This window comes from Electrona antarctica (assembly GCF_951216825.1).
Source record: "Electrona antarctica genome assembly, chromosome: 9".
In the NCBI taxonomy this organism is placed as follows: domain Eukaryota; kingdom Metazoa; phylum Chordata; class Actinopteri; order Myctophiformes; family Myctophidae; genus Electrona; species Electrona antarctica.
In genome coordinates this window covers 7,217,727-7,242,581 of record NC_136790.1, presented here as the reverse complement: position 1 = coordinate 7,242,581, position 24,855 = coordinate 7,217,727, and the positions used below count along the sequence as shown (strand labels likewise).

The following is a 24,855-nucleotide window of genomic DNA, read 5'->3' as shown; positions in this document are numbered from 1 at the left end:
TCTGAAAAATATCGTGTTCCAGGGACCCCCATCTGAAAAATATCGTGTTCCAGGGACCCCCATCTGAAAAATAGGCCTATACCTTGTTCCTGGGACCCCCATTTGAAAGCATACATTGTTCCAGGGACAAAAGAAACAATATGTTACTCCACTGCGCCCTCAGAAATCACATTGACCAGATCTTTCTGGCCAAAAAGTGCATTTTATGCGTGAGATGTGGGGCTCCGAGTGCATCCACTAGGGAAAGTATAGGCTTTCAACTCCGCAAAAACGTCTTTGTATTGGTGAGTAGCGAAGGTGTACTTTTTATTTTTGCAGCAGTCTGTGCAGCCTGTCATGCGTGCGCAGGAAGTTGAAAGTGCATAGCGTTAAGGAGACGTCCTCCTAACGCTATGCACCAGGGTCACACGCACGCACGCACGCACGCACGCACGCACGCACGCACGCACGCACGCACGCACACTAGAATTACAGACTGTATGTTCAGACGAACAGAACCATATTGATTATTATAATTATTTTTCAGACTGTCTGTTCAGACTGTGTCCTATGAACCGCTACTCTGCCCAGAAACAGTTCTGGAAAGCAGCCAAACCAGGAGGAAACAGCACCACGGACACGGTGCTGCTCAACAAGCTGCATGTGAGTCACTTTGTATACTTTATTATGACCCGTTGGGTCTCTCTCCCTCCTCTCTATCTGCCTCTTATACACGTTACGCGATGCTCGGCCAATCGCAGCGCAGAATGGCACACCTTCCAGCCAATCACAGCGCCATACATGGGCATTTTTCCGCGCGCTGAAATGTGCTAATTCCGTCCTCAAATTTTGAGGACATTACTAAAATTATTAGGTATTATATTATTATAAGATTATAAAATATAGATGGCTCAGGGGTAGTGCGGCCGCTTGGGAACAATGCGGTTTCCAGTTCGTTCCCGGGCTCCCCCAGAGTTAGTGTCGAAGTGTCCTTGAGCAACACTCTGAGCCCCTAATTGCTCCCGATGAGCAGGTCGGTGCCTTGCATGGTTTCCTCCGCCATCGGTGTAATATGTGTGTGAATGGGTGAATGTAATGCACAATCTATGTAAAGCCTTGGATCAATGTGCTATATCAATTTGCACGGTTTACCATTTATCATTTAATAATCAGGCGTAATAATAAGATATTAAAAGTCCATAAACTTGACTGCCACATGACATCATGTCTGATAGCCAGCTGTTGGAAGGGACTAGCATCCCTCAAAAAACATTGAAGGAAAAGGAGAAAGGCCATTACTGCATCAAAAGTAATCAACAGACATTCAGACAATAATATAAAAACTGGTCAAACATCGGCCAAATGGTCAAATAATATAAGAAAGAGATAAAAATTGTGAAAATAGCCGATCTACAAGCTCACAAGTGAGCTTCTGCTATTTTCACATTCACAATATTTATCTGTGGAACAGAGTCAAACCCCCAAAAAAAAGAAAAGGAAAAAACTGCGCCCTCTGCTGTTGGTTTCCTTTGAATTGACAGTAGCCAGCTCTAAGCTCTGAATATGTTCTGGAGAGAGATTATCTACTTTTGCTCGGCGCCCAAATGTTGATTTCGTCAACTATAACTATGACGGAAAAAAGGACTTTAATGTTTGTTTAGGGCAGTGAATGATGACGTAAGACGTCATCTCACTCATATAAATCTTGTAATAGCCTACATTTATTAAATGACATGAGAGCATCAACATGCCCCCAAAAATCTGGGTGCCCCTCACTTGAAGTCACTTCACACGAGTGTGATTTTGATCAAATATTCTAAATCCTGTTGCTTTGGTCCCTCTCCTCTCCCCCTTGTGACTTCATTTCCCATCATGCAGCAGACTGACTCTCCTCTCTTCTGTCCCTTGTGACTTCATTTCCCAGCATGCAGCAGACCTGGAGAAGAAACAGAATGACTCTGAAAACAGGAAGTTGCTGGGAACAGTCATCCAGTATGGCAACGTCATCCAGGTGTGTGTGTGTGTGCGTGTGCGTGTGCGTGCGTGCGTGCGTGCGTGCGTGCGTGCGTGCGTGCGTGCGCATGCTTAAGTTTCACACCGGTCGGTCCAGTTATAGGTAAAAACGCAATTCAGCCTGTCATAGCGCCACCATGAGGCTGGTTTGAACAATGCACGGTGGCTTTTCTTCCTCGGCCTATAGTGGCCACGCTGCGTTCATGATTTAATCCATTGAGACCTGGAACGCATCCATGTCACGTTAGCGTTTAACCACATTAACCATTAACCCATTTTGGGGCGGGAACCCCTTTTGGTGTTTTAAACATTGTTATAATTTAGCTATTGAAAAATAGCAGATCTACAAGCTCATAGCGCGCCACTGAGTGGCGCGCTATGAACTTGTAGGTCTGCTATTTTTTAAAAATCGTTAAAATGTGCCTCAAATCTTTCCGAAAATTGTCATGATTTTTTTTTTTTAATTTCGACGTCAGGCCTGAATGGGTTAAGGCATTTTGTTTTGAGTACCGCTGCAAACTTTGGAAGCCAATCTTAGCCAATCAGGATGGAATACCAAAAAAATTGACAGATCTGTTTTTTGTTTTTAGATCTTTTTTGGGCCTTTTTGCCTTTATTGATAGATTTTACAGTAGTTAGGCAGGAAAGGGGTTGAGATATGGGGGGAAGAAACGCAGCAAAGGTTGTCGGGATCGGGACTCGAACCCGCGACACGCTGTCAGGCTGGATTTCCAGCTTAGGTGCCTGGACCGCTCGGCGGGCCCAGGCCGACACATCTGTCTTGGTCTCATGACTATAGCGATATTGTGTACCGATTTGCATGAGGTTCTGTCTTCCAGGGAGTGTGTGTGTGTGTGTGTGTGTGTGTGTGTGTGTGTGTGTGTGTGTGTGTGTGTGTGTGTGTGTGTGTGTGTGTGTGTGTGTGTGTGTGTGTGTGTGTGTGTGTGTGTGTGTGTGTGTGTGTGTGTGTGTGTGTGTGTGTGTGTGCAGTTTCACCTCCAGGGGGAGTGTGTGTGTGTGTGTGTGTGTGTGTGCACAGTTGTGCTGCGATCAAGCTAACGGTGCCGGAGATTAGCTTCTCACAGACGGACAGACACATGCAGGGTGCAAAACATAGTCTACTACTACTAATAAATAATACTACTAATACTACTACTACTATTGATGATATTCAGACCACGGTCATCTTGCCAGCAAGGTGCTATCTAGGTGCAACTTCCCATAGACAGCCCATTCATCCAAACAGAAAAGTCCTATCTGAAACTCACCAACATTGCAGCTGCACGGCAAGCTTGAATTACAACATATACTCTTTCAATCTGTAAAGGTTTTGTTTCATAAAAATCCACCGTAGACATGGTATGAGCTACTTCCTGTCAAGACATTCCGTGCAGGTTCTTTTTCAGAGTTTGGGAGTGCTCGTTGGATATCACTCAACAGTCCTGCGTACCACCTGTTTTGAATTTGCACATAATGCAGGTGGAAGCAGGGGGTTGCTTTACTGAAAAGGAGTGCTTCCAAACTCCTAAAAGGAATTTCAGTGGATTTTTATGAAACAAACACTTTGCAGATTGAAAGACGATAATTCAAGCTTGCCGTACAGCTGCAATGTTGGTGAGTTTGACGTTGTTTAATACAATTAGATAGGACTTTTCTGTTTTGATGAATGGGCTGTCAATGGGAAGTTGCACCTAGTTAGCACCTTGCTGGCAAGATGGCCGCGGTCTGAATATCGTCAATTTCTACTACTACTAACAACAACATGTTGTGTTTATGTATACAGGTATGTATTAACGCCCTGGATTCGTACCCGGGTCTCCCATGTGGAAAGCCAAAATCTTAACCAATAAGCCAAAGGGATATCCCTGTAGCCTGGAGGCTACTCTGCTACACACACGCACGCACGCACGCACGCACACACACACACACACACACACACACACACACACACACACACACACACACACACACACACGTATACAGTATATGTTTTAAAGGCTCCCGACCCTGTGTTTGGGAAACTCTGATGATAATAGGCCTATAATATAGCATGCCACCATTTCTGCTTCCTTTCAGCTGCTCCATCTGAAGAGCAATAAGTACCTGACGGTCAACAAGCGGCTGCCCGCTCTGCTGGAGAAGAACGCTATGAGAGTGATGCTGGACACGGCTGGAAACGAAGGCTCCTGGTTCTACATACAACCCTTCTACAAACTGCGATCTATCGGAGACAGTGTGAGTAAAACCCTTCTACAAACTGCGATCTATCGGAGACAGTGTGAGTAAAACCCTTCTACAAACTGCGATCTATCGGAGACAGTGTGAGTAAAACCCTTCTACAAACTGCGATCTATCTGAGACAGTGTGAGTAAAACCCTTCTACAAACTGCGATCTATCGGAGACAGTGTGAGTAAAACCCTTCTACAAACTGCGATCTATCGGAGACAGTGTGAGTAAAACCCTTCTACAAACTGCGATCTATCGGAGACAGTGTGAGTGACACATATCCAGGATTTTACACCCTCATGCATTACAAGGACAATATCAGTCACCAGAAGCAGATGTGTGTTTTCAACTTACATTCATTAGATAGCATGTTATGTAGACATAGCACTATATACGCATAGTTTCATTATATAGATATTCAAATTCAACTGTTAGGTTCTTAGCTCACATATGATTCATGATGACTATTTGTATGTATATGATGTATTACCATGTATTGTTATTTGTGTTCTTGCTTACTGTAAGTCGCTCTCGCATTAGGACAATATCAGTCACCAGAAGCAGAGAGTTGTGTTTTAGGTTTATGATAAGATTAGGATCAAACACAAAAGCCCTGAGTAGACATTGAAATGATTAGATTATGTATTGATCGTGTGTGTGTGTGTGTGTGTGTGTGTGTGTGTGTGTGTGTGTGTGTGTGTGTGTGTGTGTGTGTGTGTGTGTGTGTGTGTGTGTGTGTGTGTGTGTGTGTGTGTGTGTGTGTGTGTGTGTGTGTGTGTGTGTGTGTGTGTGTGTGTGTGTGTGTGCGTGCGTGCGTGCGTGCGTGCGTGCGTGCGTGCGTGCGTGCGTGCGTGCGTGCGTGCGTGCGTGCGTGCGTGCGTGCGTCAGGTGGTCATAGGAGACAAGGTGGTCCTCAACCCGGTGAATGCAGGACAGCCTCTTCATGCCAGCTCTCACCAGCTGGTAGACAACCCTGGATGTAACGAGGTAAACCCTGACCCTGACCTCTAACCCTGACCTCTAACCCTAACCCTCTCACCAGCTGGTAGACAACCCTGGATGTAACGAGGTAAACCCTGACCCTGACTGACCTCTAACCCTGACCTCTAAAGGCCTATTCGTAGTCCAGTTTCCGGTGAAGAGGGGACCACCTTAGTAAAAACAGAGATATGTGTTGTGTGAGCGGTGACCAGTCATGTTGTGGTTTTCGGGTGGTCACCCCTTCACCGACAACTTGACTAGGAATAGGCCTAACCCCTGTGTGTTTGTGTGTGTTTGTGTGTGTGTGTGTGTGTGCGTGCGTTTCAGGTGAACTCGGTCAACTGTAACACCAGCTGGAAGATCGTCTTGTTCATGAAATGGGGAGACAACCAGGAAGTCGTCCTTAAAGGGGTCTGTCTGTCTGTCTGTCTGTCTGTCTGTCTGTCTGTCTGTCTGTCTGTCTGTCTGTCTGTCTGTCTGTCTGTCTGTCTGTCTGTCTGTCTGTCTGTCTGTCTGTCTGTCTGTCTGTCTGTCTGTGTCGCACAACTGCCAATGTAATCTATCACCACACAAATACAAAGGTTGTTTCCGTATAATGTCAATTTTTGCATAATTCGACAACATTGCTTTTGGACCACCGAGGAATTGACTTGTCTTTCATTGTTGTCTGTTGGAAAGTGTGTAGAATTAAATTTAAGCAGCATTTTTCTCTTATGTTCCATAATAATAATAAATAATAATAAAGTGATTCTCCCTCCTCCCCCTTGTGGCCAGGGTGACGTAGTGCGCTTGTTTCACGCAGAACAAGAGAAGTTCCTGACGTGCGACGACCACCGCAAGAAACAATACGTCTTCCTACGAACCACCGGACGGCAGTCTGCCACCTCAGCAACCAGCAGCAAGGCATTGTGGGAGGTGGAGGTAAGAAACAATGCATATGTCATCATTTAAGACAGGGGTTCTCAACCTTAAGCATTGTTATAATTTAGCTATTGAAAAATAGCAGATCTACAAGCTCATAGCGCGCCACCGAGTGGCGCGCTATGAACTTGTAGGTCTGCTATTTTTGAAAAATCGTGAAAATAAAATTAAAAAAAAATCTTTTTTTTTGTTTTGTTTTTTGAAAATAATTTGGGGACCCCCTAAAATAATTTGGCGACCCCCCGAGGGGTCGCGACCCACGGGTTGAGAACCCCTGATTTAAGACATGGAGTCGTGACCAATGTCATGTTGCTATTTTGGGTGCGGTAATTGGCGCTGCGCGTAAAGCGGCCCTGAATTAGTCATGGGTGTGTGTTTTGCGGCGTCACCTCCATCAACCCAATCAGCGTGGCGGGTGCCATTCCCTTTAAAAGTCAGCTGAACCGGTGCGTTATGCGCAATAACCCACCTATCTCCCAGATTGTCCCCATGCAGAGTTCAGAGTAATGAATGTAGGCTATAGGCCTACTGTGTGTGCAGGATGTCATTTACATATAAATGAGGACTTCATTTATTTGACTACATTTTTTAAAAATAGTTTATTTTGAACCAAAAAGAAATACCCCATTTGCATGCATTGTGAGCTTGTAGATCTGCTATTTTCAAAAATAATCTTGTAAAACAAACAAATGACAATTTTTTTTTTTGAAACAACACAAATCTGGCATGGGGGTCCCTGACACAAAATATGTTTAGATAAGGTCCTTAGTTGGACAAACGCATTCGTCTGGGGGTCGACCTTGACATGGAAATGCCACTGTGTTAGAATCACTGGTTTAAACAACACTAGGAAACAAGCCCAAATAAGCACTTTAGAAACAAGAGAGAGGTAGTCTGACCCGCGTTTAAGCGGTATGCGAGTCTTTTTTGGTAAAGGGTCATAATAGCAGCTAGCTCAAAGCGCCCTTAATTAACATATGAACACTCCCGCAATGCTAAAATATGCTGGCGAGTAGTAAGCCTTATGTGTGTGTGCTCAGCGCCACTTGCATAATATGGATAACGCATGGATTTACCACACTTAAAATGGGGCCCAATATGTCTTAATTCCTACGAACCACTGGACGCCAGTCTGCCACCTCAGCAACCAGCAGCAAGGAATTATGGGAGGTGGAGGTGTGTGTGGTTAATGGTTAATGTGGTTAAACGCTAACGTGACATGGATGCGTTCCAGGTCTCAATGGATTAAAAAACGGTTCTTCTCTTTTCATCTTCTCTTTATTTTTTGAGTGGTGCAACCACTCCAAGGAACAGCAATGTCTGTGACGTTAACCTATATATGTTTGTGACTATGTTTGTGACTCATGTGTGACTCATGAGTACCAGTAGGGGCGCAGAAACAGAGAGAGAGAGAGAGGGATAGTGCTGCACTGTTGCCTGCTAATGAGAGAGAGAGAGAGGGGGGGGGGGGGGGGTAGTTGCACCACTCAGTTCACACGGGTGTGATTTTTTTCCTTTGTATGAGTTGTAGATATTTTAGTGGAATCTATAATCATTTAAAGCCCTGTTTAATAATGTGTAGGTTTACCTGTAAATGTTAAGTCCTCTTTGGATGGTAATTCTAACTCGGGGCCGTCTTTCGTGGTGTTTTAATATCAACGACCCCATATCTCCGAGAGTGTAGTGTACAAATGGAACCAAATTAACTATTTGTACAGTGTTACAGACCTGTAAGGGTCCATTTGGTTCCATGTGTATACTCTCAGAGTTACAGAGCTGTAAGGATCCATTTGGTTCCATTTGAACACTCTCACTACATTTATTTGACAACTTCAGTTACTAGTAACTTTGATTACAAAATTACAAAAAATATAATTGTCTGGGTGAAAATCACCCTGTTTAGTGTTCTAGGGTTAAATAAAAGTGTCACTGTGTCTCCCCCTGGTGGCGCGTCTCAGGTGGTGCAGCACGACCCGTGCAGAGGAGGAGCGGGATACTGGAACAGCCTGTTCAGATTCAAACACCTGGCAACAGGGCACTACCTGGCAGCAGAGGTCAGTATTAACACCTGGCATATGTATATATATATATATATATAGTACTGTCAATTATTTTAATTAGCCTACTTTCTTTGTAGAGCAGTACTGTGATTCAGTATTCATTCAAGTAGTTTCTTTGTAGACTTCTATGTGATTGTTTTAGTTGAATACGTCTGTCTGTGTTGTTGCAGGTGAATCCTGACTATGAAGAGGAATGTCTGGAGTCTCGTTCCTCGGTAAGAATGCTTTAGCCCCTCCTATGCCCAGCTTTCCGGGTTTGTGTGAACACAAACATTGAAGACAAAAGTGAAAACGCAAATTGTGATTGGCCAGAATGAGATGTATGATGATACGAGCGCCCCTCACTTCACACGGATGTGATTTTCTTTCTTCTCCAATGCATGGCATACCGAAATTACGTTGTGGCAGCCCAGTCTTTTAATGTTTGTTTAGCGCCTTAATGATGACGTGAGATGTCATGTGGCTGATATATAAAATACGACTTGTTTCATTTCATACAAATAACACACTGCATTCATGTCTGGTGGAGGATGATGATGGTGTCCGACTGTCAGCCACAGCACTAAAGCACCAGAAGGACATTGACTTTTTAGACATTATGCCCCCCGCAACGTTGTGTGGCAGTCACAGTGGGTGCCCCTCACTTCACACGAGTGTGATTTATATTTTTTACTATGAAGTGTAAAAGAACCTTCCCAGAACCTGTTTGAAGTTCTGTGATATCTCGGGAGGCATCCTAACCAGATGCCCGAAACACCTAAGCTGGCAGGCTCCTTTCAAGGCGAAGAAGCAGCGACTCTCCTTCCGGGTCTCTCTCATGTGACTGAACTTCTCACCCTATCTCTAAAGGAGATGCCATCCACACGTCGGAGAACACATTTTGGCTGCTTATATCGGCCGCTTCGGTCATGACCCACACTTCATGACCATAGGTGAGAGTAGGAACGGAGATAGACGAGAGCTTTGCCTTCTGGCTCAGCTCTCTTTTCATCACAACAGTGCGTTCATGCGACTGCAATTCCGCCTGATCTCCTTCTCTGTCCTCCCCTCACCTGATCTCCTTCTCTGTCCTCCCCTCACCTGATCTCCTTCTCTGTCCTCCCCTCACCTGATCTCCTTCTCTGTCCTCCCCTCACCTGATCTCCTTCTCTGTCCTCCCCTCACCTGATCTCCTTCTCTGTCCTCCCCTCACCTGATCTCCTTCTCTGTCCTCCCCTCACCTGATCTCCTTCTCTGTCCTCCCCTCACTCGTGAACAATAACTAGAAATGCACTCTGTCGAGCTGCCAACTTGCACCTTGCAAGTAGGCCATATATGGCAGGGGTTCTCAACCCGTGGGTCGCGACCCCTCGGGGGGTCGCCAAATTATTTTGGGGGGTCCCCAAATTAATTAAAAAAAAAAAAAAATGATTTTTATTTTTATTTTTTTTCCACAATTTTTCAAAAATAGCAGACCTACAAGCTCGTAGCACGCCACTCGGTGGCGCGCTATGAGCTTGTAGATCTGCTATTTTTCAATAGCTAAATTATAACAATGCTTAAAACACCAAAAGGGGTTCCCGCCCAAAATGGTTTAAGGTTATTGTAGCAGTCAATTTATATTGGGGGTCGGGAGGGGGCGGGGCGGGGGTCCCGAGACGTTGCCAAAGCATTTCCGGGGGTCCCCGGCCAAAAACGTTGAGAACCCCTGATATATGGCCTACTTGTGCACAAAAAGAGCGCACAAGTACTGCTACTAACTAATGTCTAATACAAATACTGTTCTAAATTCTTTAGACCCGTTATTGACCTTACTAGACCTGTACGTGCCCGTTGGCCACCGGCCTACTTGAGAGCGATGCAACTTGGGAACCTAATAATACCTGCTGTCAACTTGTCATAGCAACCGTTTTAACTATCTGTCAAACTGCAAACTGACTGAAAAGTGGAGTTGTTAAGAAATCAATTGTCAGGTGTGGGGTTGCCATGGCAATCAATTGGCTGAGGCAGAGGCTGGAAATTACACAGGTGAGGGGATTTAGGCTGATTAGGCCCACTGGCAGAGCCTGACCAGAGCCTGACCAGAGCCTTTTGTGGTTTCTGGAGAACCGTGGGTCCGAACGACTCGAGTCCGGGCACTGCACTCACTGTGGGGGTGTGGAACGCGTGTGTCGATTATGAAGTCGGTGGGGCAAACGGTTCTCGAGCTACATGCATTACAACCGTACACACATGCACGTAGAGACGTGGCGCATTTATAGTAGGATACCAACCTTGAAACATACCTTAGTAGTTACGTCACCATCAGCCAATAAGGGACCACCATTCTTACCCCGACAAGGCCGACACATACATACATACCCAGCCAATCACCAAACTTGCCTTAGTTACGTCATCAAGAATGGTGGTCCCTTATTGGCCGGTGGACAACACCGACATACCCAGCCGATCGCAGTACTTGCGCGCTCTGCTTGCGCAAGTAATTACTAAATGTTTTTTAATTAACTTTTTTAACATGATTAGTACAGTCAAAGGCTATGTTAAAAATCACAGAACTGAGTGGTGCAACTACCCCCCCCCCCCCCCTTTTCTCTCTCTCTCTCTCTCTCTCTCTCTCTCTCTCTCTCTCTCTCAGTGCAGCACTATCTCTCTCTCTCTGTTTCTGGCACAACAGCGCCATTTTTGCCCCTACTGGTACTCGTAATCACACATACATAGGTTAACAGTACACGGACATTGCTGTTCCTTGGAGTGGTTGCACCACTCCAAAACACACACAAAAATCCCTAGTTCAAGAAGATAAACTATGTTCACTTGTATTTTAAATGGTAAATGTGGTGCATTCATATATCGCTTTAATCCAAAGCGCTTTACATAGATTGTGCATTGCATTCCCATTCATACACACATTCATCCACCAATGGTGGAGTAAACGATGGGGTTCAGAGTCTTGCTCAAGGACACTTCGACACTGACTCTGGGGGAGCCTGGGAATCGAACTGGGAACCTCGCGGTTCCCATCCGGCTGTTCTACTGGACACTCTACCCCTGAATCACTGCCACCCTGTGTTTTAAGTACAGGATTTTTTTTAGGATAGTTTTGCGTTAGTTTTAATTCTACGTGGTTTTGAGCTCAGGTAACGCACCGGGTTAAATGCAACAATTTGAGTTCCAAAAATTACATTTGCGGTCTCACCGGAAACCCCAACCCCAACCAAAATCACACCTGTGTGAAGTGAGGGGCGCTCTTATCATCATACGTCATCATACATCATCTCATTCTGGCTAATCACAATTTGCGTCCTCACTTTTGTCTTCAGTGTTTGTGTTTACACACTTTCGTCTTCAATCTTTGTGTTTACACAAACCCTCAAAGATGGACATAGAAAATACACGAGGAATTAACCTCGTACAACCCTATTTGATAGTGAAAAGAACAGATCTACTATCTGTGAGCTAGTAGATCTGTTATTTTCACTATTAATTTAACCGGATCCTGCTTATTGATCCAGGCTTTTATCGAGCCCGCTGAGCCCGTTTTCTAATATTTTGTGGAAAGGCGTGAGACGACAAATTCTGAACAGAACCGGTATCGTTTTTGAGTGGTGTAAACCACTCCTACAACTGGCTTTTGTGTGCAGAAAAAACTGAGCATGGTTGCTATGTTCAAAATAATTTCTGACGTAATTAAATCACACCCGGGTGAACTGAATGACCGTAGCAACCATGCTCATTTTTTCTGCACAAAAAAAGCCAGTTGTGAAATCACATCCGGGTGTGATTTCATTACGTCAGATCAGAGCTGATCAGGCTATATAATACCTTACCTTATATAATACCTCACATCGGACAAAAACTCCAGCTGAATCAACTTTTCATTACGTCAGACATTACGTCAGACCACAGCTGATCATGCTATATAAAACCTTACACCACTCAGTTCACACGGGTGTGATTTTTTATTAACCAGTTACTGATGACAGAGATTGTGGCCGACCACCATCTAAAATTAACTGAAGGTTGGCAGGTATGAATGCATTTTTAGACTGACATGCTTGTACCTGCGTGGATGCAAGGTTCGTATAGTTAACTAAAACTAACAAAATAATGACAAAATAGAAAGAAAAAAAATAAACATTTTCTCTAAATGCTCATCAAAACTAACTGAATTAAAACAATTGACAAAACTAACTAAAACTGAACTATGATGAAAAATTCCAAACTATTATAACCTTGCGTGGGTGATTTGATTTATTTCTTGGTCGCCTCTTGTCTTGATTGTTTAAACATGGCGTCATGGGCTGCTAACAGGCTCGACAAGCCCTTATTGATAACCGGGTTATTGATACATTTGTTATTACTTGCGCAAGCAGAGCACGCAAATACTGTATTGCGTATTATTGTATTGTAATTGTTTCTGCATTAAAGGGACAGTATATTATTATATTATATAGAGAGACAGCATATGATGCTTGTAGAGTCCATGGTGAGAGAAGGCATCAAGTACTCATGAGTGGCCAGTAGATGGCAGCGGTTCACTGAGAATGTGCACGTGTGTGTGCGTGTGTGTGCGTGCGCATGTGCATGCGTGCGTTTTGTGACCTGCAGCTCTTCTCTAGCAGTGATAGACTATGAGGGAACACACGGACAGACTGATATTACAAAATATTATATGTAAACTCACGAAGAGCAGCTTAAAGGGCATTTATGTGAAATTGTTGTTTTGTTAAATAGTTCTATATTGTGACAGTAATCATTGCTATATAGTGTTTGTTCAGTAACAGTGTTAAATAGCTCTATATTGTGACAGTAATCATTGCTAGAGTGTTCAGTAACAGTGTTAAATAGCTCTAATTGTGACAGTAATCATTGCTATAGTGTTTGTTCAGTAAACAGTGATACATAGCTATATAATGTGACAGTAATCATTGCTATAGTGTTTGTACAGTAAACAGTGATACATAGCTATATAATGTGACAGTAATCATTGCTATAGTGTTTGTTCAGTAAACAGTGATACATAGCTATATAATGTGACAGTAATCATTGCTATAGTGTTTGTTCAGTAAACAGTGATACATAGCTATATAATGTGACAGTAATCATTGATATAGTGTTTGTTCAGTAAACAGTGATACATAGCTATATAATGTGACAGTAATCATTGATATAGTGTTCAGTAACAGTGTTGAAGCTTTTTAACACTGTTACTGAACAAACACTATAGCAATGATTACTGTCACAATAAATAGCTATTTATCACTGTTACTGAACACACACTATAGCAATGATTACTGTCACAATATATAGTTATTTATCACTGTTACTGAACAAACACTATAGCAATGATTACTGTCACAATAAATAGTTATTTAACACTGTTACTGAACAAACACTATAGCAATGATTACTGTCACAATAAATAGTTATTTAACACTGTTACTGAACAAACACTCCATAGCTATGATTTCTTACAGTAAATAAATGATCGGTTTGCTGGTAATAAAGTTCTCACAGTATCGTAAATGTCACTCACCACTATATTAACTATACTAAAGGCCTTGTGCTGGGAACACTGGATAATAGCAGTGGGTCATGAGTTGTTCTTGGCTACTTTGGCTTATTACATTAAAACTACAACATTCTACTGGTATGTATTGAATTGAATTAAGCAAGTAATTGGACCAAATCATTGTGTTTTTTGGTTCAAAGGGCCTCTTTGAGCTGGGAATCCTTTATCCACTATATCTATCCCACTGAACTCAGTGCCCTGCTAGCTCTTTAGCGCTGAACTCGGTGCCCTGCTAGCTCTTTAGCGCTGACATCATGACCCTATAGCTGACATCATGACCCTATAGCACTGACATCATGACCCTATAGCACTGACATCATGACCCTATAGCACTGACATCATGACCCTATAGCACTTTTTGGACATACGATATATCTCTGCTGTCGATCAGAAACCAGCTTTGTCCGAAATATGAACATGAAATATGAAAAAAAAAAAAAACACAACACTGCGTCAGTAAAGTTGGTATGGTGACTTTATACATTGTCAGATACTTGAATGTGGTCTTATTATCATCACTTTACCCAAATACAGCTCAATGTGTTCTCATCACTTTACCCAAATACAGCTCAATGTGTTCTTATATTATCATAACTTTACCCAAATACAGCTCAATGTGTTCTTATATTATCATCACTTTACCCAAATACAGCTCAATGTGTTCTTATATTATCATCACTTTACCCAAATACAGCTCAATGTGTTCTTATATTATCATCACTTTACCCAAATACAGCTCAATGTGTTCTTATATTATCATCACTTTACCCAAATACAGCTCAATGTGTTCTTATATTATCATCACTTTACCCAAATACAGCTCAATGTGTTCTTATATTATCATCACTTTACCCAAATACAGCTCAATGTGTTCTTATATTATCATCACTTTACCCAAATACAGCTCAATGTGTTCTTATATTATCATCACTTTACCCCAAATACAGCTCAATGTGTTCTTATATTATCATCACTTTACCCAAATACAGCTCAATGTGTTCTTATATTATCATCACTTTACCCAAATACAGCTCAATGTGTTCTTATATTATCATCACTTCACCCAAATACAGCTCAATGTGTTCTTATATTATCATCACTTTACCCAAATACAGCTCAATGTGTTCTCATCACTTTACCCAAATACAGCTCAATGTGTTCTTATATTATCATAACTTTACCCAAATACAGCTCAATGTGTTCTTATATTATCATCACTTTACCCAAATACAGCTCAATGTGTTCTTATATTATCATCACTTTACCCAAATACAGCTCAATGTGTTCTTATATTATCATCACTTTACCCAAATACAGCTCAATGTGTTCTTATATTATCATCACTTTACCCAAATACAGCTCAATGTGTTCTTATATTATCATCACTTTACCCAAATACAGCTCAATGTGTTCTCATCACTTTACCCAAATACAGCTCAATGTGTTCTTATATTATCATCACTTTACCCAAATACAGCTCAATGTGTTCTTATATTATCATCACTTTACCCAAATACAGCTCAATGTGTTCTTATATTATCATCACTTTACCCAAATACAGCTCAATGTGTTCTCATCACTTTACCCAAATACAGCTCAATGTGTTCTTATATTATCATAACTTTACCCAAATACAGCTCAATGTGTTCTTATATTATCATCACTTTACCCAAATACAGCTCAATGTGTTCTTATATTATCATCACTTTACCCAAATACAGCTCAATGTGTTCTTATATTATCACTTTACCCAAATACAGCTCAATGTGTTCTTATATTATCACCACTTTACCCAAATACAGCTCAATGTGTTCTTATATTATCACCACTTTACCCAAATACAGCTCAATGTGTTCTTATATTATCACCACTTTACCCAAATACAGCTCAATGTGTTCTTATATTATCACCACTTTACCCAAATACAGCTCAATGTGTTCTTATATTATCACCACTTTACCCAAATACAGCTCAATGTGTTCTTATATTATCAGCTACTTGGCCTCACTTCCAGAACCCACCCCACCCCTGCACATTTTGATAGGCTGGAATGGCCTAGGGTTGACGATAGAGTACAGTACAGCATCTTGCAATGGTCCTGGTCTACAAGATTCACTACTACACCACCAAGATACCCATGTACCTGTCTCACAACACCATATGACCACGTGCAACCCAGATTTAGCTCAAACAAGGGATTAAATTCATTGCGCTCCTATGCCACTAAAATGTGGAACGCCCTACCAACAGACATTAAGATATGTGAATCCCTTGACTCCTTCAAAACCGCTCTCAAAGAGCACTTACGGACAGCTGCAATTCGAAACTGGTTCCCGTAATAAAAATCTGAGTTCCCCCCCATCCCCTCCCTTTTTCCCATACTGTAGCCTAGGCCTACATGTTTTACTTTCTTTATATGATTTCCTGTTTTTTCATATAAGTGTATATTTGTAAGACTGTAATTGTTATGATGAATTGAAAATGGTGGACGCTGTTGTAAACAGGTATTGTGCTTTTCATGGTTTCATCCACAAAGTAGCAGTCTTTGTATTAACTTGTGCTTTCTTTTGAAATGTACCCATTCTACATACTGTGAAATAAAGATTTCAATCAATCAATCAATCAATCAATCAATCAATCAATTAATCAATCACTTGATTACAGCTCAATGTGTTAGGAGGTTTTTCACCATTAATGTGGAGATAAAAAAGAAACGAAAAAAAATGTCTGACTGTCATTCTGATCAATGATTCTAATCAAAACAACTATCTCCACACGTTGGAGTTAGATGTTTTGTCTGACAGTTGGAGGATCAAATGGAGTTAGGAGGTTTAGAAGCACTTTTTAATACTTGTCATTGGTCTCCTCTCCTCTCCTCTCCTCTCCTCTCCTCTCCTCTCCTCTCCTCTCCTCTCCACTCCAGCTGGATTCAGACCAGGAGGTATTGCGTGCGCGTCTCAGGAACGTCCAGGACAAGGTGATGTACACCCTGGTCTCTGTGCCCGACGGGAACGACATCTCCTCCATCTTTGAACTTGACCCCACAACCCTGAGGGGAGGAGATTCTCTGGTACCCAGGTAAATAACACATTCTAAAACGGTTAGTCCCAATACTTGATTCTGATTGGCTGGTTACCGTCACGTGACCGTTCGATAACCCACACCTTCAATCACTTTATATCATTCCCAGCTGATTCCGCATCTCTGTAGCTGTACTGGGGAAGGGGAGCGCTTGATTGCCTTACAAACCCATGCCGTGCGGGTGTCTAAGCACCGCCCGGCTCATATGACTGTGAATGTGTGGCTCCAGGCAGCCCCGTAAAGACATCAAGCGCTATTCTCCCGTCACATAGCCTACTTGCCGAGCAAAACAAGGAAGCGATGTGGCTCGCTCTGGTGGCGCAAAGCGTAGCTACTTTTGTGAATTTAATAGTTTTATTAGGTTAATATTGCTATATGTTTGTAACCGTTTTAGAAAAGCAATAAGCCACTCGAGGCCCCAGCTTACCGGGTATTTTACAATGGCTGGGAGGGTAGAAGACCCTCCGTTGCGCGTCGGGTCTGCCTACGCCTCCCAGCCATTGTAAAATACCCGGTAAGCTGAGACCCTGCGGGGAGGAGTCAGGTAAATAATACATTAAACCCTGAGGGGAGGAGTCAGGTAAATAACACATTAAACCATGAGGGAGGAGTACTCTCTGGTACCCAGGTAAATACAAAGTACATCAAACCCATTTAGACCTGGGGACGCATCTGTGTCACCTTATAGCTTTTAACCACTTTAACCATTATTTTAAACTTTAGCTGTTAAAAAATAGTAGATCTACAAGTGCACCTATTTGCACTCAATACGTACTGTACATTGCTCTGCCAATCAAATCATTGCTATGGGGTGCATGCTCAGCCAATCAAATCATCGCTATGGGGTGCTCTGCCAATCAAATCATTGCTATGCAGGGTGCTCTGCCAATCAAATCATTGCTATGGGGTGCTCAGCCAATCAAATCATTGCTATGGGGTACAAACGCACACACAAAGCTGGGCATAGGAGGGGCTAGTGACACTAAAAAACACACACACAAAAAGTTGGAATATGGAGATAAGAGGTTTCTGGATCAGGATCAATGTTCCATCACTTCCTGTAGGCGAGAGGCAACTACCAGATGTCAGGGTCTAGATGTCTCAATATGTGGGTTTCCATCAAAACCTTTCGAAAATAGGAAGCGAATAAGTAAGTAATTCGAAAAAAGAAAAGCGTTTCTTGTTTCCATCCACTGACAAAATGCGCTTCTTTGAAGATATTAAATAAGCAGTAGGCCTAGATGGCGCTATTTTGCCAGTCAAGTGAGACGTGCAGAGAGGCGCATATTATCTGACATTTATTTTACCGTTTGATGTCTGAAATCTGATAGCATCTGCATCACACACTACAGGATAATCTTACACGATTATTTGATCATGTCACACACACACACACACACACACACACACACACACACACACACACACACACACACACACACACACACACACACACACACACACACACACACACACACACACACACACACACACACACACACACACACACACTTCTCTGATTTGTTCTTCACCACGGTGCATTTGACGTTTTTTTAGGCTATTCAAGTTGGTCTGCATGAAGTCCGCTGTCCAGATGGGCCACTGGGACAGGCTGTCTTTCAAACAGGCTGTCTGTTAAATAAATAGGCGTGTGTTTTTGTCTAGACAGGGGCTGGTATAGTTTTGTTTTCAAAGTACAGGGACGATCGGGACCCCTGCCCTGCGACTTGACAGTACATTTCCATTTTGACTAGTCTCCTCTCGTCCGTTTCGTTCCGAGCTGTTTAGGAGAAATATCACCGATCTAACTTCATGATCAACGGCGAACGCCCTCACCGGGGAGAGCAAAAGAGCCTCAGCCTGCAGACAGAGGCTTTGAGACTCGAGTGTGTAAATTTAATAATTTATGTATCCACATCCCACCCACCCTCCCGTTCGATCACTCCACAAGTCCACTATACTCACCATCGCGTGTGTTTTTTTCTTTTCCAACTGTTAAAAGCGATATAATGAGAGTTCAATGCTTTCTAATTAGAAATATTTTCCGCAAGTGTTTCCATAACCCATTTGCGTATTTCACTTTTTCGATATAGCCACAAAATCCGCCACCTTCTAGCGAAAAAGTGTTTTTGCAGACTTATGCGCATTTTGAGGTGTTTCCATCCAGGAGATTTTGCGAAAGAACCTTAATGCGCAAAAAAAAGGCTTTATGGAAACGCATAGTGTCACTGGTAGGCAGGTTTCTGAACTGTCCACAGCCCTCCTCTGAGACACATAGTGAGTAGACAGGTTTCTGAACTGTCCACAGCCCTCCTCTGAGACACATAGTGAGTAGACAGGTTTCTGAACTGACCACAGCCCTCCTCTGAGACATAGAGTGAGTAGACAGGTTTCTGAACTGTCCACAGCCCTCCTCTGAGACACAGAGTGAGTAGACAGGTTTCTGAACTGTCCACATGACTCCTCTGAGACACATAGTGAGTAGACAGGTTTCTGAACTGTCCACAGCCCTCCTCTGAGACACAGAGTGAGTAGACAGGTTTCTGAACTGTCCACAGCCCTCCTCTGAGATAGTCGTCCTGTAATTGACATTTTACAAATCATCTAATGATTATCTATTGAAACTGTAATCGTGGAAGCTTGTAGGGAAATCCACCTGCCTGCAAACATGCAGTTGTGTGTGTGTGTGTGTGCGTGTGTGCGTGTAGGAACTCGTACGTGCGTCTCAGACACCTGTGCACCAACACGTGGGTCCACAGCACTAACCATCCCATCGACAAGGAGGAGGAGAAACCGGTCATGCTGCGCGTGAGTGGAACCTTCACGCTCATTACCAACACTATATAACACCTTCGTTCACCTCAACACTGTTTAACACACTGTCTTTCTGACCCATATAGGGATTTTGAAGTAGATTATCTTTGCCATGTGAAGCTCTCAGAAGGTTCCCCTTCCATGACTTTTCCTAAATATTCGATTCAAATCATCCTTTATTCTTTTTATTTATTTTTTCATCTGAAACATTTTCCAAATATGCATTTAAGCATACTTCTCTGCCTGCAGGGGGGGGGGGGGGGGGGGGCGGGGGGTTGTAATCAGATTGTGTAGTACGTGGCCTATACAGCTTGTGTAGTACCTGGCCTATACAGTCATGCAAGTGTTAAAACCTTAGTTCACCTCATTATCAACAGCATTATCATTTATGGATAAAAGCACCATATATAAATGCACCATTTAACAGTGTATTTTACAGTAGTAAGTGATGTCCCGCCGGGTTCCTCGTCGCTCCACAGATCGGCACGTCGACGCTCAAGGAGGACAAGGAGGCGTTCGCCATCGTGCCCGTGTCGCCCGCCGAGGTGCGCGACCTGGACTTCGCCAACGACGCCAGCAAGGTGCTGGCCTCCATCGCTGGCAAGCTGGAGAAAGGAACCATCACGCAGAACGAGAGGAGGTATAGGTTACAGCAGTGGTTCCCAAACCTTTTCATGTCAAGGACCCCCAAATTGACACTCATTAGCCCGCGGACCCCCATTAGAAAATATATGCCAAGGACCCCCAAATTGACACTCATTAGCATGTGGACCCCCATTAGAAAATATATGCCAAGGACCCCCAAATTGACACTCATTAGCCCGCGGACCCCCATTAGAAAATATATGCCAAGGATCCCCATAAGAGAAGATTTGTACGGCTCTGGCAGTGATTTTCACCGATTTTCATCCCCCAGGTTTGACCTGAATTAGGCTACGGACCTCCATTTAATGGCATTTCTAGGCTATCTCTGGGACCCCAATGTATATTGTAAAATCAAAGTTAATTGAACTCTGAGAGTTAAATTATGGACCCTAACGGGTCCATTTGGTTCCATTTGTACACTCTTGAGTTACAGACCCATAAGGGTCCATTTGGTTCCATTTTTACACTCTCTTGAGTTACAGACCCATAAGGGTTCATTTGGTTCCTAATTATCATTTAGCTGGGGACCCCCTGGAACTCTCTCAAGGACCCCTAGGGGTCCCCGGACCAAACTTTTGGAACCACTGGGTTACAGCACCACCTAGCTATCAGAACGAGAGGAGGGGGGTTAGTTAGACCCTCCAGAAAAACAATGTGTTTATGCAATTGCATAATTTACTGCATAATCAGCCAAATGATGCAGATTATGCAGGGGTCCGTTTAATTTTCTTCAAAATTCACGCAAACTTCCCGTGTATTTTGCAACTTCCTGCATATTTCACTGCATTAAATCACATAAAGTCCTGCATATTTTGCAACCTCTCGCATATCTTGCATGTGTTTTTTTCCATATATTTTGTAACTTTCCGCATATTTCACCACTTCCCGCAATTTCACCACATAAAAACCTGCATATTCATCGCAAAATCAAGGATTTTTGCCCGCGTTTGTCTGGTTAGAGCAGCCTGTCAGAACGAGAGGCGGTATGGATGTTTACTGTCATCTTCACACTGCAACTCACTCATAGCTGATCTATAAATCAATTAATAATGGGTTAGTGTTGCCATTCTTGATGAATAATGAAAGTCTGTAGAGTCTGTCTGTAGAGTCAATGCTGCTTTGTTAGTTTTGTGTGTGTTTTGTGCGTGCGTGCGTGCGTGCGTGCGTGGGTGTGTGTGTGCGTGGTGTGCGTGCGTGGCATGTATGCGTGCGTGCGTGTGTGGCGTGCGTGCGTGGCATGTGTGCGTGCGTGCATGCCGTGCGTGTCGTGTGTGGCATGTGTGCGTGCGTGCGTGCGTGGCGTGTGTGCGTGGCGTGCGTGGCGTGTGTGCGTTCTCCAGAGCAGTGACCAAGCTCCTTGAAGACCTGGTCTTCTTCGTGGTGGACATCCCCAACAACGGACAGGACGTCCTGGAGATCATGGTCAACAAACCCAACCGAGAGAGACAGAAACTGATGAGAGAGCAGAACATCCTCAAACAGGTTAGCTCCCCCTAGTGGCAGGAGGTCAACAGGTTAGTGTAGCTCCCACAGAGTTATAAATAATAGAGACGGCACCGGAATTCCCCTCCCATTCACTTGCATGGAGCTGCTGACCCAGAAGATAGAGGGCAGTAGATCTAGCATGGAGTTGCTCACCCAGCAGATACCCCTAACCCTAACCTCTTAACCGGCCATGTCTGTTGGACTCCGTCATATCAGTCTTTACCAGCCACGGTGTAAAACTTTACTTTATAGCGGCAAAAAAAACAAAAACAAAAAACTGTTGTTTGCGGTTGGCACAAAAATAAGCAGGATTCCAACACGGGAGGTGTGGATTCGGAGTCTTTATAACTTAGCCAGCCATGCTACCGAGCTGGCTCCCAGAATGGGTTTTCAGGCTGTAGTGGAATCTGACAACGCCAAACTCATGTAAAGAGAAACAAACCCCGCCAGAAGCCCCCACCCCCATATTTCTGGCAGAAGCCCCTTGGGCGGGCTGATTTGAGAGAACATTCTGAAACAGGTTAGTGTAGTAATGTGTGTGTGTGTGTGTGTGCGTGTGCGTGTGCGTGTGCGTGTGTGTGTGCGTGTGCGTGTGCATGTGCGCGTGCGCAGATCTTCAAGCTGCTGCAGGCTCCGTTCACGGACAGCGGGGACGGTCCCATGCTGCGATTGGAGGAGCTGGCCGACCAGAGACACGCCCCCTTCAGGCACATCTGCCGCCTGTGTTACCGCGTGTTACGTCACTCCCAGCAGGACTACCGCAAGAACCAGGTAATATAAGTAATCTAAGTACATTAATGTGCTTAACATTGGAATTAGCTATGGAATGTAAAGACCACGTCTGGCACGCCAGAGATAAAGGCCTTATAATTTAATGTCCTGTTGATCGCCAACTCAATTAACCTCGTCCAATCGAAAATCCCCCTCTGCAGAATGTACACACACACACACAGCAACAACTATATTACTGCTACAATGTCTCTCTCTCTCTCTCCCCCCCCCACACACCCCACCCCCCACACCCACACTGTTACTGATGCACGTGTGCCACATTTACAGTGATCTCCCAGTGTTGTATAGTATAGTATGTATAGTTTACATAGATACTCCACTGTTACGTTCTTAGTTTACGATAACTACTTTTTATATATGTGATGTATGCCATGCTTTTGTTATTGTTTACCTAAATTGTAAATTGTAAATTGTAAATTGTAATTGTTCCCACGTACTACACTAGTAGAAAGTACATTCACACATTCAATGAAACCATTGTCTGCTCTGCCCTGGCCAGGGATTCAGAGCGTTTTCACCAACCCATGACAAAAAAAAATCGTATTTGTCCCCACCAGGCCGAAGGCATGGGGAGAGAGTATGTTTTGCACTCCGTCCGTCCGTCTGTGTGTGTGTACGTCCGTGTGTGTGTGTGTCCGTCTGTGGACAGCTAATCTCTGCCACCCTTGGCTTGTTTTTAACATTATTCTTCACAACGATCCACCCGTTGATCGCTGAAAGATGGGTGGAAAGACAATGTCAAAGAGTCTGGTAGAATTGTGGGGAAAAAAACATGCCGCTGCGATAATCCGTTTCATAGTTAATTTGAAATGTTTGGTGCCAAAAAAAACATTGAAGATTTTTTTTTATGATGTTTATATCATGCATCTTCCAACCTGAATAGTGACACGCCAACTAAAGGGCAAGAAGATTTCTTTTTTGTTCCATTCCGAACCAACTTTTAGGGATCTAAACTCAGGGGTCTGCAACCTTTTTTAAATGAAGTGCCATGCTTTTATTTTCTACATAGTCAGTGTGCCATGTGAGAAGGGTGCCACTCCTTCTTACGCCGTTGATGTAAGTCTGGCGTGCCGTGCACGACTGCACGTCTCATCGCCAAACAGTTCATACCTTAATGTTGTGTGTGTGTATGTGTCTCACAGGAGTACATCGCCAAGCAGTTCCGCTTCATGCAGAAGCAGATCGGGTACGACGTCCTGGCTGAAGACACCATCACCGCTCTGCTGCACAACAACCGCAAGCTGCTGGAGAAGCACATCACCGCCGCCGAGATAGACACGTTCGTCAGCCTGGTCCGCAAGAACCGGGAACCCAGGTACTGGTCTGGTCAATTTGAACCCAGAACCCAGGTACTGGTCTGGTCCATTAGAACCCAGAACCCAGGTATAGCAATTAGGGGTTCAGAGTCTTGCTCAAGGACACTTCCAACACTAACTCTGGGGGAGCCCACAGATATCCAACTGGAAACCTCATGGTTCCCATCCGGCCGATCTGCCGGCCACTGTACCCCTTAGCCACGTGGCCCCTAACGGGGCCCCTGGAGACCCCTGGGGACCACACAATGGTCCTTGGTGTGACTATTCTCATGGAAGACCCTTGAACAGTGTTTGGTGCAGATCAGATAGCAACGGTTCGCCTCACAGCTCTCCATGTTACGTTTGTGACGTCCATGTCCCTCCCTCCATCTAGCATATTGTGTCTGTAGGTCAGTGGTTTTCAACCAGTGGTCTGGGGGCCACTGGACCACCTGAGGGGACTCCCCAGCTAAATAAGTAAGTAGCCTTGCCGAGCCATGAGGCCCATAGGGAAGGAGCCTATCTCCTGTTTCTGTAGCGTGAGGCAGCTTGATGTACAAGTACACCCCCTAGACATGACGCTAGTATGTTGCAGGGACTTACCCCCAATCCAACCCTTGATGCTAAGTGTCAAGCAGAGAGGCACTGGGTCCCATTTTTTGAGTCTTTGGTATGACCTGGCCGGGGATTGAACCCCGACCTCCCAGTCTCAGGGCGGACACTCTAACCACAAGGCCACTGAACTGGTCCCCAGCTAAATGATGGACCCTTATTAGATTTTTTTAACTATTGAGAGAGTAAAATGAATCCTTACGGATCAATTTGGTTTCATTTTAAACTCGTAAGAGTTAAATTATTGTTAAACATCTGCATTACTTAGGTTTACCTGTTATTTCTCCTATGGAACCAACATCAATACAGCATGGAATTGTGGACAAAATCTTATCCAACAACAAAATATTTAACGTTTTAGGTCTGAGAGGCTAAATCTCATCAAATGGTGGTCCATGG

At 43.7% G+C, this 24,855-nt stretch overlaps 1 protein-coding gene across 1 annotated transcript in view; it reads left to right on the top strand.

Moving 5' to 3' along the window:
• The window catches only part of LOC306929291 (inositol 1,4,5-trisphosphate-gated calcium channel ITPR1-like), a 136,614-nt gene that overhangs the window by 17,859 nt on the left and 93,900 nt on the right, over window positions 1-24,855 (top strand). The window contains exons 4-17 of the mRNA XM_079509733.1: window positions 527-642; window positions 1,904-1,990; window positions 4,069-4,227; window positions 5,108-5,206; window positions 5,528-5,611; window positions 5,975-6,121; window positions 8,080-8,175; window positions 8,352-8,396; window positions 16,656-16,810; window positions 19,522-19,621; window positions 20,107-20,267; window positions 21,613-21,754; window positions 22,370-22,528; window positions 23,692-23,864. Of these exons, the coding sequence (XP_079365859.1) occupies window positions 527-642; window positions 1,904-1,990; window positions 4,069-4,227; window positions 5,108-5,206; window positions 5,528-5,611; window positions 5,975-6,121; window positions 8,080-8,175; window positions 8,352-8,396; window positions 16,656-16,810; window positions 19,522-19,621; window positions 20,107-20,267; window positions 21,613-21,754; window positions 22,370-22,528; window positions 23,692-23,864 (1,723 nt within the window). The remainder of the gene's footprint in view (window positions 1-526; window positions 643-1,903; window positions 1,991-4,068; window positions 4,228-5,107; window positions 5,207-5,527; window positions 5,612-5,974; window positions 6,122-8,079; window positions 8,176-8,351; window positions 8,397-16,655; window positions 16,811-19,521; window positions 19,622-20,106; window positions 20,268-21,612; window positions 21,755-22,369; window positions 22,529-23,691; window positions 23,865-24,855) is intronic.